The sequence below is a fragment of the Musa acuminata genome, chromosome BXJ3-2, assembly GCF_036884655.1.
Source record: "Musa acuminata AAA Group cultivar baxijiao chromosome BXJ3-2, Cavendish_Baxijiao_AAA, whole genome shotgun sequence".
Classification (NCBI taxonomy): Eukaryota; Viridiplantae; Streptophyta; class Magnoliopsida; order Zingiberales; family Musaceae; genus Musa; species Musa acuminata.
Window position 1 is genome coordinate 22,681,649 of NC_088350.1, and position 15,252 is coordinate 22,696,900.

The 15,252-nt window shown below is 52.3% G+C and overlaps 2 protein-coding genes across 2 annotated transcripts; both read left to right on the top strand.

Moving 5' to 3' along the window:
• Positions 1 to 1,084: 1,084 nt before the first annotated feature.
• On the top strand, positions 1,085 to 3,299 carry LOC103970263 (polygalacturonase QRT3). The gene is made up of 3 exons (XM_009383973.3): positions 1,085 to 1,468; positions 1,732 to 1,977; positions 2,065 to 3,299. Exons 1-3 carry the CDS (start codon positions 1,292 to 1,294, stop codon positions 3,100 to 3,102), a joined length of 1,461 nt encoding a protein of 486 aa, XP_009382248.2. The 5' UTR covers positions 1,085 to 1,291; the 3' UTR covers positions 3,103 to 3,299.
• A 4,709-nt stretch (positions 3,300 to 8,008) lies between these two features.
• LOC135631519 (uncharacterized) lies at positions 8,009 to 9,670 on the top strand. Its single transcript, XM_065139256.1, has one exon. The coding sequence runs from the start codon at positions 8,009 to 8,011 to the stop codon at positions 9,668 to 9,670; it is 1,662 nt and encodes a 553-aa protein (XP_064995328.1).
• The last annotated feature ends 5,582 nt before the right edge of the window (positions 9,671 to 15,252 follow it).

Here is a 15,252-nt window from a genome sequence, read left to right on the forward strand (position 1 = left end):
GTCATTATCATGCTGCTACCACCAGGTGATGTCCGTTTCTTTGGCTTCTTATGCATCCACATCACCTCAGAAGTTTGAGGCCAAATGACCATTGAATAAATGAAATTAGCACTTGATTATTAAAGGATATGACAGGAGGTTGCATTGTTCATAGGGCTTATATGGGAAATGCATCAGTGAGGCATGGATTTGGTTGCATGAATCCATCAATTGGTAGGATGAGCTTAGACAGGCATCATAGGGGGACCTAAATGCAGTTAGAAAAGGTCAGGTTGGGATTTGGAAAGATGAGCTAACAGAGCTCTTCTACCAGCCTTTTCCTCAATAAGAGGAAACATGAGATCTATCTTTTGCCTGATAAAATATGAAAGTTCTTTGTAGGCAAATGATGCATCGTTTTCTGGAAAATATAGCAAGCAGTTCTTTAAGGTGTAAAAAAGCTTTGTTGATATTAAACATCACACAGACCAGCCAAAGTCAAAGATTAAGCAGCAGGGAGGTGTCATGTGTACCAAAACCCATCAATTTGTTCCAATAAAAAAGCTTGGATGAATGTGCTATTGGTTTTAGAGGCTCAAAGTCTCATTTGTAGGAGAATAAAATGCTGCTACTTTTCAGCTTTTGGAGCCCCAATCCATGTCCAAAAGAACAACAAAAAGAAAAGAGAACAGAAGAGAGAAAAAGATGCTCCAGAATGCAAAGCTATTGATTTACAATATTCTGTACATTAGAAGGACCCAATTGATCCATCCACTGTGGTGCAAAGCCATCAAGTGGAAGCTTGGTATCAGAGACAAAAGATAAAGTGATGGAGTATACCAGCTGAGCTTTTTCCAGAAGGAAATCCCACAGAACCTGTGAGGTTTCTTGTCTGCTTCTTCACTCTTTGATCAGCACAAGGATCCCAAGTTTAGATGACCAGAAAGCACAAAGATGGGAAGACTGAAAGAAAAGTAAGAAGTGGGTAGAAAGAAGGGTTGGAATACCACAGCGCCAAAGCAACTTTTCTATGCCCACCTTAGACATCTTTAGAGCGTATCACATGCGTCCACGCCTGCTCATGTTCTTCTCTTCGCTCAGCACATCTCCACCCGTCCGCTTCCCATCCAATGCACGGTTTGTAAGACTCCCATGCACTCTTGCTTCTTCCGGAAGAATTCCTCGTATAAAGAGGTAGAGGGAGAGGCTCCTCACCACCCTTCCTCTTCTCCTCTCCTCTCGTTTCAAGGCGCACAAGGGGACGAGAAAGAGTGGAGAGAAGGTGGGTCTGAGGAGATCATAGCTGATAACGATGGTCGCCAGAGGAGGAGCTCAGCTGAGCTGCTGTGTGTTGATGATCGTTATTAGCCTTGTCATCGCCGCCGCTCCGCTCGGGTTCTCCGGTGGCGGACCACGCAGCCACCGGGACCGCATGGCCCGCCGCTTGGAGACCCTCATTGCTCCGTCGTCCGCCGCCGATGCTCCGTCTGTGAGTCACTGTTTTCTTCTCCCTTCCTTTCTCTTTCAGGTTCGGGCTTTTGGTGAATCCAATGTCGGAAACCCGTTTCATTGTGAACCCTGTTCTCGGAAGCCTCGGCCCTAACTCGGTGGGCTGTTCCCAACATCTTGTTTCTTGCACACCAACTTAATCCATGGATTTGTCGGCTCTCTCTTCCCCACAGATCGTTTCCTTATCTTGTTCATCGGAGCTCGCGATTGATCGTTTACAGATATGCTCTATGAATGGTGCAGATCTCGCAGGCGAAGTCCGGTTCGCGTGTATACCATGTGATCGACTACGGCGCCGATCCGAAGGGAGTTGCCGATTCCTTCGCGGCAATCTCGAAGGCCATCTCCGACGCCTTCGCCGACGCCGCGTCCGGGCTTTCGCTGATCGCCGGAATCTCCAACCTTGGTGGTGTGGAGGTACACCTTGATGGTGGCGTGTACGTGGTCACTTCCCCCTTAACCTTACCAGCCAACGGCGGCAATGTGAAGGTACGTTTCAATTATGTTGAGGATGAGAAGTGCTACTGAAGAAGAAGAAGAAGAATAATGCTGAGTCGAGTATGGATGGACGAACAGATTCACGGGGGAAGCCTGCGGGCGGCCGACGACTTCCCGGCGGATCGGTATCTGATCGAGCTTTGGGCCGCGCATGACTCCACCGCCGGTGGTGGAGCCAGCTCTTCCGGCTACGACTACGAGTACGTCACGCTGAGGGACCTGATGCTGGACTCCAACTACAGAGGCGGCGGCGTCGCCGTCGTCAACTCTCTCCGGACCAGCATCGACAACTGCTACATTGTCCATTTCACATCCGACGGCGTCTCCGTCCGGTCCGGGCACGAGACCTTCATCAGGAACTCCTTCATAGGTCAGCACATCACCGCCGGGAACGATCCCGGCGAGAAGAACTTCACCGGCACCGGAATCAACCTGGCGGGAAACGACAATGCGGTCACCGACGTCGTCATTTTCTCTGCGGCCATTGGCATCCTCGTCTCCGGCCAGGCCAACACCCTGACCGGAGTGCATTGCTACAACAAGGCGGCCGGGTGGGGCGGGACGGGGATCTACTTGAAGCTTCCCGGACTAACCCAGACCCGAATCACCAACTGCTACTTGGACTACACCGGCATCGTCTCCGAGGATCCCGTCCAGCTGCACGTCTCCGGCTCCTTCTTTCTGGGCGACGCCAACGTGGTGCTCAAGTCGGTCAAGGGCGTGGTCAAGGGCGTCGACATCGTCGACAACATGTTCTCCGGCGGCGGCAAAGGCGTCGACATCGTCCGCTTGGACGAATCCAACGGGAAGTTCGTCAACGTTGATCAGGTGACCGTGCGGCGAAACAGCGTGAGCGGCATGACGGCGCGGTCGACGGCGGCGAGGGCGACGGTGGAGGGCAACGGGACGACATGGACAGTGGACTTCTCGCCGGTGCTCCTGTTTCCTGGGCGCATCGGGCACGTGCAGTACACGCTGTTGGCTGACTCGGCGTTTCCGAGCCACGCGTTGAGGAACGTGTCGGGGAACACGGTCGTCATCGAGTCTGACGTGGCGGTTCAGGCTACTCTCCACGTGGAGGTCGACCAGGGCTTGGGCAGCATGGATGGTGTCTGAACACACCCATTTCTTTTCTTTTCTCTAAAACGCGTAACAAAAAGTTTACGCACCACCGCACAAGAACTGATGGGAAAGAAGCAATTGTTGGCTCCTCCGGCTGTGTTTTGTTCCCTCCATTCCTGCCTTCGACATTCAATCACTCTGTAAGTAAACAATGCTCATGGAGAATTCTGTGAAGCAACTATTTGGGTTTCTTTTTGGCAAAACTAATAGAAAATTAGATACGATAAATGGTGGACTGGAATCACAGCATCCACAAGGGCAGCAGTAGGTATAGTGATTCAGGAAGAAGGTGAGTTGCAGGTTTGAATGATTTCAGCAGGCACCTAAACAAAGAAAAAGATTGTGCAAGCTTTGAACAATAGGAATCATATTGTTAGCACCTACTGATGTGGAGGAGCAGGTACGAAACTGCACTGACCTTGTCATCCATGAGATGGTGGTTCATATCGCTTTCTGCAGAGGTGCTTTACTGACTCTGTCAAGTTCCATGTTGTTGCCATTGATTTGCAACAGTGCAAAGAGATGTACCTGCAGTGCAAGAAATTGTGCAATCGAATTATAATTGCAGAGGGGATAGAAGAACTAGCATCATCAATAAACATGCAATTTCGGCAGCAAGCACATGATAAATCATCCATTTGAATTTTCCTTCTGATGTAGATAGCTCAGCTTGATGACGGTCAAACCTGTTAAAGGTAAGCGAACAAGAAAACATGAGTTTATGGAGTTGGTAAAGAATATTCAGAGGTGGATTACATGGGTTTAGTACGAATTTTCCAGTAAAAACAAACAAAATGGATGACAATCAAAAGGAAACAATGTGTATCATGAACTCAGAAGAGTTGAACTAATTCATATTCCTCTTCAAACACATGGAAGTTACATCATCCTATGGTCGCTGGTCTCTTCCGTATGTAGAACATGCAAATATTAAGAGCTTGGACCAGTGATCAGGCAATGACAAAGGCAACAGGAGTTAGCAGAAGTCAAATGTATCCTAACTCTGTTCTGAAGCCTAAGAACTCCGAGAAAAAAGATGTCAAAAAGGATTGTTGCTCCACCTCAGATAATTTTTTTCTCCTTCTGGATGTTGTAGTGTCAGTATCACAATGAAGGCAGGTGGATAAGTATAGGTGTTGCACTTGTGCTTCACATCAGGTAGATGACTATATATATATATATCTAATATGTAGATTTCAGTTAGGTAAAAACAGAACCTGGTCAAAAAGCAGGCAGACAGCACAAAATATTCATCACCCAATCTCATGGTTGGTGAACAAACACAAGGCAATTAATATAACAAACTGATAAAGCCCAATGTTAGCTTACCTACAAACCTTGAAGTCAAGGAGTCTCAAGCAAAGCCACTGCCTCTCTCTCAAATCCAATATGTCTCAACCACTTTGGGGACATGAAAAGAAGCACTTGTAACTGTGGATTGGCTGGTCTACTTCTTAACCCAAGTATCTCAGATCAATTAAGTTATTCCTCTGAGTTTAGTAGAAAACTACTAGATCGCTAAGCATTAGTTTTCAGCTCTAACCCAAGTTACACGAAATTTTATTTCTTTCAGGAGTTGGCATTCTGAGGTTAATTAAGATGGTGTGTATATGAATTTCAACGAAAGGTTTGGTTTCTACCAACATTGGTGTCCTCCAAAACATTTGGAACAATCAAGTAGGTCTCATAACAAGGAACCGTGACAAGATTTGGGATCAATAGAAAGATTTAAAGCACCACATTCGACAAATCATGAGTAAGAGAAATATAATAAGAGGGCGTATATATACCTTCATGTTTTTTGTTAGAACATTAAGTAGCAGTTGCTTGGTAAGTGAATGTAAGAACAATTTCTCGTTGTAATTGCTAAGATTTTGACATTTGAAGGAAGAAAGAAATACAAATTATTCATTATAGATATTAGCAATAATGAATAAACCTCAAGAAGCACTCTCTCAAATGTAGTAGATATTAAACTATAGCAAATGAATCAGCAATAATGACGCCGATAATGTATGGAATTATTACAAATAATAGAAATTCTAGAGCTTCAACATGCATCCATCTTATTAAAACTGGAGCTGGCTGATATGAAAATGGAAGACCTATTTTGCTCACTTGCTATACATATAGATGTGAGGTTTTGTGATGCTTACCAAAACTATATGTGTGCATATAAAATTTGTATATAGGCCTTTAGTCCATATGCATCCCGTAGATATGGACATACCTGGCCACCTACCTGATTAACCCAATCTAAACATATACAATCAACATCATTTTCAATACACAAATTCCAATAAACATGCATATAACCTTGGAGGCATGATAAAAGGTAATTCCCAGCTGAAACATAGCACAGTCTATTGTTGACTCATACGCAAAGTTCAAATTTAGTATGCGTGATTGCTGATCAGCTTCTACTTACAGCACATCAAGCCAACTGAAAATTAGGTTATTTTGGGGGGTGATTAAATTTGAACAATCAAAAGAGGCACACGATTCTTCAGAGAGCATTTCAAATTCTAAGAACAGCAGTAGGAAAACTTCATGGATGGAATAAGGGGAAAGCTTGTAAGAAATGAAAAAGAAAGAGCAAGATACGGTACTTGCGGTTCATAACCCTCGGTTCCCAATCATGGCAGTCTTCTTCCTGTTTCTTCGTCATCGCAGCAACCCACAAGAAGATATGTGCTTCGAAACCTACAGGGCGAGAAGAATCAATTATTCTCCCAGAAATCATTTCATAAGGTACATAAATTCGCATGACTACATTTTCTAGCACATCGAAACTTGCAATGGCAAAAAACTCGATCTTTTCTATCAGAAAGATACAACAAGTCCAAGACCGACAACCGCCACACCCGAAGAGCTTGTGGTAAAATCCAATCGAAAAGATCGAGCAAAGCCGATCCGACGTAGTTCACAAGTCGAGCGATCAAGAAAGGAACCGAAGGAAGCAAGATATTTACCTTTTCTTCGTCCTGCGTCTGCTTCCGCCTCGTGGGCCGTGCCGCTTCGTCCAGCTATTCCGCATGCTCGAGTTCGGGTTCCGCATCCGCCACCGGAGAGCGATGGATCGTAATCGAATCCCACGGGGAGCGAATCGTCGGGCTTCCAGCAAATCTAAGTGGGATTAACGAGTGAAGGACAGACCTCCTCCCCCCCCCCCCCACCTCCGGCGGAGATCATGGCGGGTGATGATTGAATCGAATGTTGTTAGGGCCGAGTCGAGTTAGCATCGAGACCAGAGAGACATTGGACCTGTTTCAGAGCGAACCTAAGTGGGATTAACGAGTGACGGACAGACCTCCGCCCCCCCGGCGGAGATCATGGCGGGTGATGATTGAATTGAATGTTGTTAGGGCCGAGTCGAGTTAGTATCAGACCAGAGCGAACCTAAGAATTATATGACCAAACGGCGTTGTTCTCTTCAGTGCATCCAAACTGGTAATATGATCTTAGTTGGGCATTCTCCATATGCCTTAATAGGTATATGTAGGTAAAATTTAGTAGCATCATGTCAGACGTGAAATCGAGATATGAATGAAATAAATCGAACATTTCACTGCAATCAATTAAACAAAGTAGGACACCAAAAAAATTAACACCTGATTTGACATAACACTCCGAGATTGGACGTAATACACCCCCACGTCAGACATCCCTATGCGGCGCACTGTCCCAGGAAGCGAGCATTAACACAGACGTGACATGCACCCACGCCCAAACGACCTCCTCGGCCGATCCCTCATGACCGGCTGAGGCATGGGGAGGCGTCGACTGACACTCCCCATACCCTGCAGCAGCTCGACCATCCACGCAACGCCCACGACGACGGCAGACGACATCAGAAGTACGGCCCAGCTCTAGCAGGATGGCACATCAGGTAACATCAAACCCGCTTATAAATACCCCCTGGCCCCCAACGAGCCAAGGGGAGAGGACCTCACTCAAAAACGCCACGCGCCATCGCTGACTTGATCGTCGGAGGGGTCGGGCCGAGCCACCGACCCGACCTTTGTGCAGGTTGACGACATCGCCGAACCTGATCGTCGCTGCGGACCTCCCAGCCAGACCCCTTGCGTCAGCCACCACAAGATCCCAAGGGGAGCTGTGTCTGATCCTGACCACTTGGAGCCCTGGACCAGCCGCGTTGACTCCGAGATCAGGGCTAAAAAAGTTACTTACCGTAACAGATTGGCGCTAGAAGGAGGGCCTCCAAATGTCAAGCGATCAGCAAATCCACCTAGGTGGACCTTCAACCGCTGGGCTCCCCGCCACGGGGGAGCACCCCCCACATGACGAAACTAGCGACGAACGCCCCGCAACGGTGTCGGAACGCTATTGGCAATTGTTCAACGACCCAGGCTTGTCGCCTCCCGACGGCGTACTTGCCGGCCCGTCGTCAGTGTCACCCAAGGCCTTTCACGCCCTCGCCCACCAAGTTCGAGCCCTAACAAGCATGATCCAAACCATCATCCCAATCGTCTCCCAGCGGACCCCTCCGCATGCTACGTAGCCTTCACAACAACGGGGGACCCCTATCCGGACCCACATTCCACTTCCAGAGCCTCTTGGCTCACCTCGAAACCCCACAGCTCGGCCCGGGAGCCGGGAAGCGGAAGACACAGCGAGCTGCCCCAAGCCCGAGGCTCCGACCATCGATTCGACAAATGCCCTACGAGCTCAGCTGCGCCTCGTCAGTCAAAGGCTCGACGAGGTACAACAGGAAGTTCGTAAGTCAAAAGGAGAGCTCGGAGCGGACGGACACCAAGGATCCCCGTTCACTCCCGAGATACAAGATCACGCGATCCCGTCGCACTTCCGCCTCCCTTCGCTCGACGCGTATGACGGCGCCACCGACCCGGCGGACCACGTGGCCGCTTTTCGCGCCTAGATGGCGCTATTCGGGACCTCTGACGCCCTGATGTGCAGGGCGTTCCCGACAACCCTACAGGGGCCAGCCCGTGCATGGTACAGTGGCCTGAAGCCAGGCACCATCGTCTCATTCGATCAGCTCGCCAAGGATTTCGAGCTTAACTTCTTGGCGTACGCCCGACCAAAGTCGTCCATGACGTTACTCCTCGGGCTCAACCAGAAGGAGGACGAGCCCCTCTCCCATTTTGTGAACCGATTTACAACGCAAATCCGCGGATTGTCAGATGCTCACCCCTCTCTCTTGATGCAGGCATTCATGACAGGCCTGCGGCCCTCCAAGTTCTTCTGGTCGCTCGTGGAGCATCCCCCTTCCGCGGTCCCCGAGATGCTCCAACGCGCCGGTCAGTTTATCGCCGCGGAGACTTGGATGGCTAGAAAGCGGGAGGAGCACAAAAAGGTCAAGTCGGAGCCGCCCCGACAGCAACAACCCGCCGCTTCCCGGCGAAAGTTGGACGGACCTGTCCCAAGGCCTCCTCTTCCCGCCTTGAATTCATCTCGAACTGAAATATTTCTACACGAGAAGGGGAAGGGACTGCTCAAGGACCCTCACCCGATGAGGAACCCGCGAGAGCTCGCGGACCGTTCAAGGTATTGCCGATTTCATCGACAGCATGGGCACGACACTGAGCAGTGCTACAAATTGAAGAGGCAAATCGAGGAGCTCATCCTCAGAGGTCACCTCAGCCAGTACCTCCGGCCGAACAAAGAGCAGTCGCCTCGCCCAGAGGGCCCCGTCGAGCGACACATTGATGTGATAGCCGGGGGCCCCGCATCAGGCGGAGCCTCCATGTCGGGCAGGAAGGCGTACGCCCGAGCTGCTCCCGATGAAGCCTCGGGACACGAGCCCGAGCCCGTGATTACCTTCCCAACTGGAGCCGCCGAGCGACCCGACCACGACGATGCCTTGGTAATATCGGCCAGGGTAGCCAACGCGCAGATGAGGAGGATCATGGTCGACACGGGGAGCTCGGCCGACATACTTTACTTCGATACCTTCCAGAGGCTAGGCCTGGCCAGGGAAAATCTGAACCCAATGTGCTCGACGCTCACCGGTTTCACGGGAGATTCAATATCACCCCTGGGGGTGGTTACTCTGCCCTTGACTCTGGGGACCCCGCCAAAATCGAAGACGGTGATGACCACTTTCCTGGTAGTCGACCTTCCCATCGCCTACAATGCCATACTTGGTCGGCCGACCCTCAACAAAGTCAGAGCCGTCGTCTCAACCTACTACCAGACCATCAAATTCCCAACCAGTGCTGGAGTCGGGGAAGTCACGGGAAGCCCCCGGGAATCCAGGCAATGCTACCTTACTGCCGTATCATTGGGCAAGAGAGCCAACACCGAGGCGCGTCTGGAGGACCCACGAGAAACGAAAAAACCAGCTCCCCATCCCGAACCGAAGGGGTCTATTATCGACATACCCTTGCGAGAAGCTCGACCAGAACAGACGGTCAAGATCGGATCGGAGCTACACGAGTGGGAACGAGAGCAGCTCGTCGGTCTCCTATGGGAAAATGCCGACGTCTTTGCCTGGTCCCTGTCGGACATGACGGGTGTCGACCTAGAGGTCGCGGAGCATCATCTCAACATCCCACCTGGCGCCCGCCCGGTGAAATAAAAACCCAGGCGCCAGGCCCTAGACCGGCAACGCGCCATAAAGGAGGAGGTGGGTCGACTCTTGGCAGCCGGCTTCGTGGAGGAAGCCAAGTATCCGCAATGGCTGTCCAATGTAGTCCTCGTGAAAAAACACAATGGAAGCTGGAGGATGTGCGTTGACTACACCAGTCTCAACGATGCGTGCCCTAAAGACTGCTACCCCCTCCAAAAAATCGACCAGCTGGTCGACGACATAGCCGGACACGCACGCCTCTCTTTTATGGACGCCTATTCAGGATACAACCAGATCAGGATGGCGCCCGAAGACAGAGAGCACACGGCCTTTCTCACCGATCAAGGGATCTACTTCTACAAGGTCATGCCGTTCGGGCTGAAGAATGCTGGGGCCACCTACCAAAGAACGGTAAACAAGATGTTTGCCCATCAGATCAGGAGGAACATGTAAGTCTACGTGGACGATATGATCGTAAAGAGCCAAGAGGCCGGAACGCACCTTGCCGACCTAGCCGAGGCGTTCGCCACACTGCGCAGGTTCGGCATGCGGCTCAACCCCACAAAGTGCGCTTTCGGCGTCACCTCCGGTAAATTCCTTGGGTTCATCGTACACGAAAGAGGAATTGACGCCAATCCCGAGAAAGTCCAGGCAATAATCAACATGCGGTCCCCCCGGACGATCAAAGACCTGCAATAACTCAACGGAAGGCTTGTCGCCCTGTCCCGCTTCCTCGCTCGATCGGGCGATCGCTACCTTCCGTTCTTCAAAGCGCTCAAAAACCCGAAGAGCTTCCAATGGACATCCGAATGCGAGGAAGCTTTCAGGCAAGTAAAGCAGCACCTGGCCAGCCTCCCCCGGCTCGCCTCCGTCTCTCCCGGCGAGAAACTGGGCCTCTATTTGGCGGCCTCTCCACATGCAGTCAGCTCTGTCCTGATCAAGGAAAGCTCCGGCCAACAACTCCCGGTCTACTATGTCAGCCACGTCCTGGGTGGACCAAAGGAGCGTTACCCGCCAATAGAAAAGCTCGCGCTCGCCCTAGTGCTCTCGGCTCGGAAGTTGCACCCCTACTTCCAGGCACACACGGTGGAGGTCATCACCGACCAGCCTCTTCGGCAGGTCTTAACCAAATTTGATGTTGCAGGACGGCTCCTCAAATGGGTGGTGGAGCTCGGCGAGCATGACATAAGATATGTGCCCAGGACCGCCATCAAGGCCCAGGCGATAGCCGACTTCATCGCGGAGTTAACTCAGACGGAGGGCAGAGATCTCGAGCAAACCCCCAAAGCATGGACCCTACACGTGGACGGTTCGGCCAACTCAAGGGGTGCCGGCGCGGGACTGGTCCTCCTCCCCCCCGACGGACGCTCGTTCGAGCGTTCCCTCTGCTTCGGGTTCAAAGCCACCAACAATGAGGCGGAATACGAGGCACTCCTAGCAGGACTAAAGCTGGCCGTCGAGATGCAGGTGACTGCAATACGCGTCCTCACCGACTCGCAGCTTGTGGCCGAGCAGCTCAGCGGCGGTTACGAAGCTCGGGACGCAACAATGGCGAAATACCTGGCACAAGTAAGGGACCTAACCGCCAATTTCCCGTATTTTATGTTATCTAATATCCCGAGGGAGGAGAACGAACGAGCCGACGCACTAGCTAAGATGGCGTCAAAACCGACCTCAGAAGCGGGGCCAGAGGTTGACGAGCTCCCTGCTCGCGCCATTGAAGTGGCGATTACGGCCCCAGGTAGTGTGTCGATCACGTGGGTGCAGGAGCTGCTGCGCTTCAAACGGGATGAAACCCTTCCCCTCAATAAGTCGCAGCTCGGCGCCTGCGCCGAACGCACGCATGGTACACCGAGCAGAGCGGGCGGCTTTATAGACGGTCCTTCACCTATCCCCTCCTGCGATGCTTGGAGCCTGCCGAAGCCCAAACGGTTCTGGCTGAAACCCACGAGGGGGTTTGCGGCGAACACATTGGCGGGCGGACCTTGGCACACAAAATACTCCGCCAAGGCTACTACTGGCCGACCATGTGCCGGGACGCGAAAGCTTATGTACAGCGGTGCGACCCATGCCAGCGACACGCTCGCACACCCCGACAGCCCGCGGTCCCACTCAACCCCATCGATTGCGCCTGGCCGTTCGCGCAGTGGGGCTTGGACCTGCTCAGGCCCTTCCCACCGGCTTCTGGGCATCGGAAGTACATAATTGTAGGGGTAGACTACTTCACAAAGTGGGTCGAGGCCGAGCCGCTGGCGACAATCACGGAATATCAGATGGAGAAGTTCGTGTGGAAAAACCTAGTGACCCGTTTCGGGTTGCCCAAAGCCATTATTACGGACAACGGACCTCAGTTCGCCGGCAGAAGATTTCGGTAGTTCTGTGCGGCCCATGGCATCCAACTAAGGTTCAGTTCGGTGGCTCACCCCCAAACGAACGGGCTGGCGGAGGTAACCAACCGATCCATCTTGGACGGACTCAAAAGAAGAGTATCTGCAGCCCGATCGGCCTGGACGGATGAGCTCCCCAGCGTACTATGGTCGCTGCGCACCACTCCCAAGACCGCGACCGGAGAATCTCCGTACAGCTTGACGTTCGGGATCGAAGCTGTCTTGCCGCCCGAAATGACTGTCGCCACCCTTCGGACAAGGAGCTATGACGAGGAAGCCTCGAACGAGGGACTTCACGCCAGCCTCGACATGCTCGAGGAGCGACTCGCCGACACGCACTTAAAAGCCCTCTCCTACAAGAGAGCCATCGCGAGGGTCTACAATAGAAAGGTACGACCCCGACCGATCAAGTTAGGCGATCTAGTCCTACGAAGGGCCGAGGTCAGTGACCCGACCCGAGTAAGGGGGAAGTTAGCCCACAAGTGGGAGGGACCCTATCGGGTCACCGAAATAGTCCGACCAGGTACTTACCGGCTCACGACAGTGAACGACTCTCCCTTACCGACAACTTGGAATGTCGGGAACCTTAAGAAATTTTTTGTCTAAAGTAAAGGAACCTTTCTCAGGGAAGTATGTGGGCCTAGAAGAGAAGGTAGTAGTCGATAGAAAAAGTCCTCTTTTGCATAAAAGGCAAGCCCACTTACAAGACTCGACTTACAAAAAATCAACTAGCAAAAACAAGATACAAAACCCCTCTATTTTTGGGAAATCTCTAGGCGATCGTCGAAGGGGACCTCCTCGGGCATGTCCACCCCCCGATCCTCGGGATGAGGAGTGAAGGGGTCCTCCTCCACCTCGAGACCTGGGTGACGGGCACAAAAATGGGACGTGGCGATGCGGTATCCATACTCGAAGGATACCCGCCCCGTCCGCGTCAGCCCGAGTTCAAACCCCTCCGACCTCTTGTAGGCCTCGAGGAGCTCCTTATCTTTCGTAGGTCGAAGATGGGCCTCCTCCGCCAGCGCCTCCGAGGCGGCTTTCGCCTCAGCCTTCGCCGCATCCAGCTTTTTGCTGAGGACGCCCGCCTCCGTCCTCAATAGGCGGAGTTCGGTCCGCTCCACCCTCATCAGTTTCTGGAGCCCCTCGTTCGCCTCCTTTGATGCCTCGAGCTCCGACCGGAGGCGCGTTGCCTCCACCTCCGAGTCTGCCGCGCGCTTTTTCGCGGCCACCACTGCCTCCGGGCCGGCCCCGGCCTGAACCTCCGTGATCCGACGGTGGAGCTCGGCGTTGCGACTAACGAGGCCCCCAATGACTCGGCCTGCGTCACACACCCTATCCATCAGAGCCGTCGCGTAGTGGAGTCCCTGCATAAGTGGAACCAGGTCAAGAAGGTCCGCGCCGGACGGACGAACCAGAGAAGCAGAAACACACTTACCCAGGTCAGTGACTGGGCCGACTTGTTGAGCAGCGCCTCCGAGGGCAGGACATATAAGTCCCGAGCCATATCAGGATGAAGCGCCCATCGGAGGAACGCCGCGGAGGGATCCCCTCCGGCCCACACCTTGGACCCCCGAGACAAACCCTCCCAGCGGGCAACCAGGGGGTCGCTGAGCTCACCGGGCAGGATCTCACTTGCCAGTTGCGTCAGGTACGGCTCCCCGTCTCCGACAGGGAGCCGACAGTGGTCTCGTACGGAGACGGGGCGAAGACCCTTCCCGGCCGTCCGACGACTGGAGCCAGCCTCCCCGCGACGAGTGCTCTCCTCTGGGCCCCTCGACGGGGTTGTCCTCGCCTTCTTCGAAGGGCGCCCAACCTCGACCTCCAGTGGGGCACCCTCCGAGCCAGGTAACGGGACGGCCGGCGGAGCCGGAATTAGAGGCTGCGGATCGGTTGACGAAGCTGGAAGGGAGGGATCCGAACCCTGATCCCCCAGGAGCGATCGAAGGTTCACCATATCTGCAAGAAGCGGAAGAAGTCAGTACCCGAGGCCAACCACGCGAAACGCTCGAACCAAACGTCGTTAACGTACCTAGAGGCATCGGGCTGAGGCCCGCCTCGACCAGCCATCGATCGGTCATGGTATGGATGGCCTGCGACCTAGGGAGAATCTCTTTGAGCCTCCCCAGAGCTTGGCGCTCTGCCTCGCCCAAGCAAGGGGTTGTGTTGTCGATCGCCCTCGTGGACCACCTACTAGTCATAGGTGCCCAGCAAGCCAATCACGTGAGTGATGGCACGTGTGACTTGATACAGAATCTTTTTGCTTATTATATTTTGGCATATATCACTTTATAACTATTTCATAAATGCATATATATTGTGATGTCCTTGGATTTGTGCAATGGGAATCGGATCGTGATGAGATCACGATAATGAGATCGATTCACCTTTAAACACATATCCTAAATAATCCCGGTCATAGGTTACTCGAGAGGGACATCGTGATAACCGGATAGACTGGTGTGCTGTATACCCGTCCATATGATGGATGCAGTTGGTCTCATAGTTGCTCGTGTAGGGACACTAGGGATACAGTACATGTGCTCATTGGAGAATGAGTTCACTGATTGATCCGCTTACGGAATGCTGGATGGTTGATGATGCCTTATTGTCAGACAGCGATTCCGTAGTCCTAGTGGTGTATCTGGTCCTTAGACTTGAGACACCAAGGATGTCCTGTATGAGTGCTCCACTCTTTGATACCAGACTTATAGGTTTGGCTGTCCCCAGATCTAGTACAGCTGGTCATTGGGAGTGGTAGTCGACCTTACGAGGGCTATTGAGTGTCAATAGAGGATCATCCACTCTCGGCGTCATGAGAGGAATATCCTATGTGTTCTTGCTCAGACAAATCCCTGGCCAGGGTCATTCGGGTTGAGAGAGAAAGAGTTCTCCGGGAGAATCCGATTACAGCGAGACTCGAGTAGAAACCGTATGGGTCTGACAGCACCATGCTCGATATACGGTCTCTGGGATATTAGATGGATGAGGGACTATAGGTACATGGTAACTGAGGACAGACAGGTCCAATGGATTGGATTCCCCTGTATCGTCTGGGGACTACGGCGTAGTGGCCTAGTACTTCCGTAGTCGATGAGTCGAGTGAATTATTACAGAGATAATAATTCACTGAGTTAGAAGGAGTTCTGACAGGTATGACTCACGGCCAGCTCGATATTGGGCCTAGAGGGTCACACACATATGGTA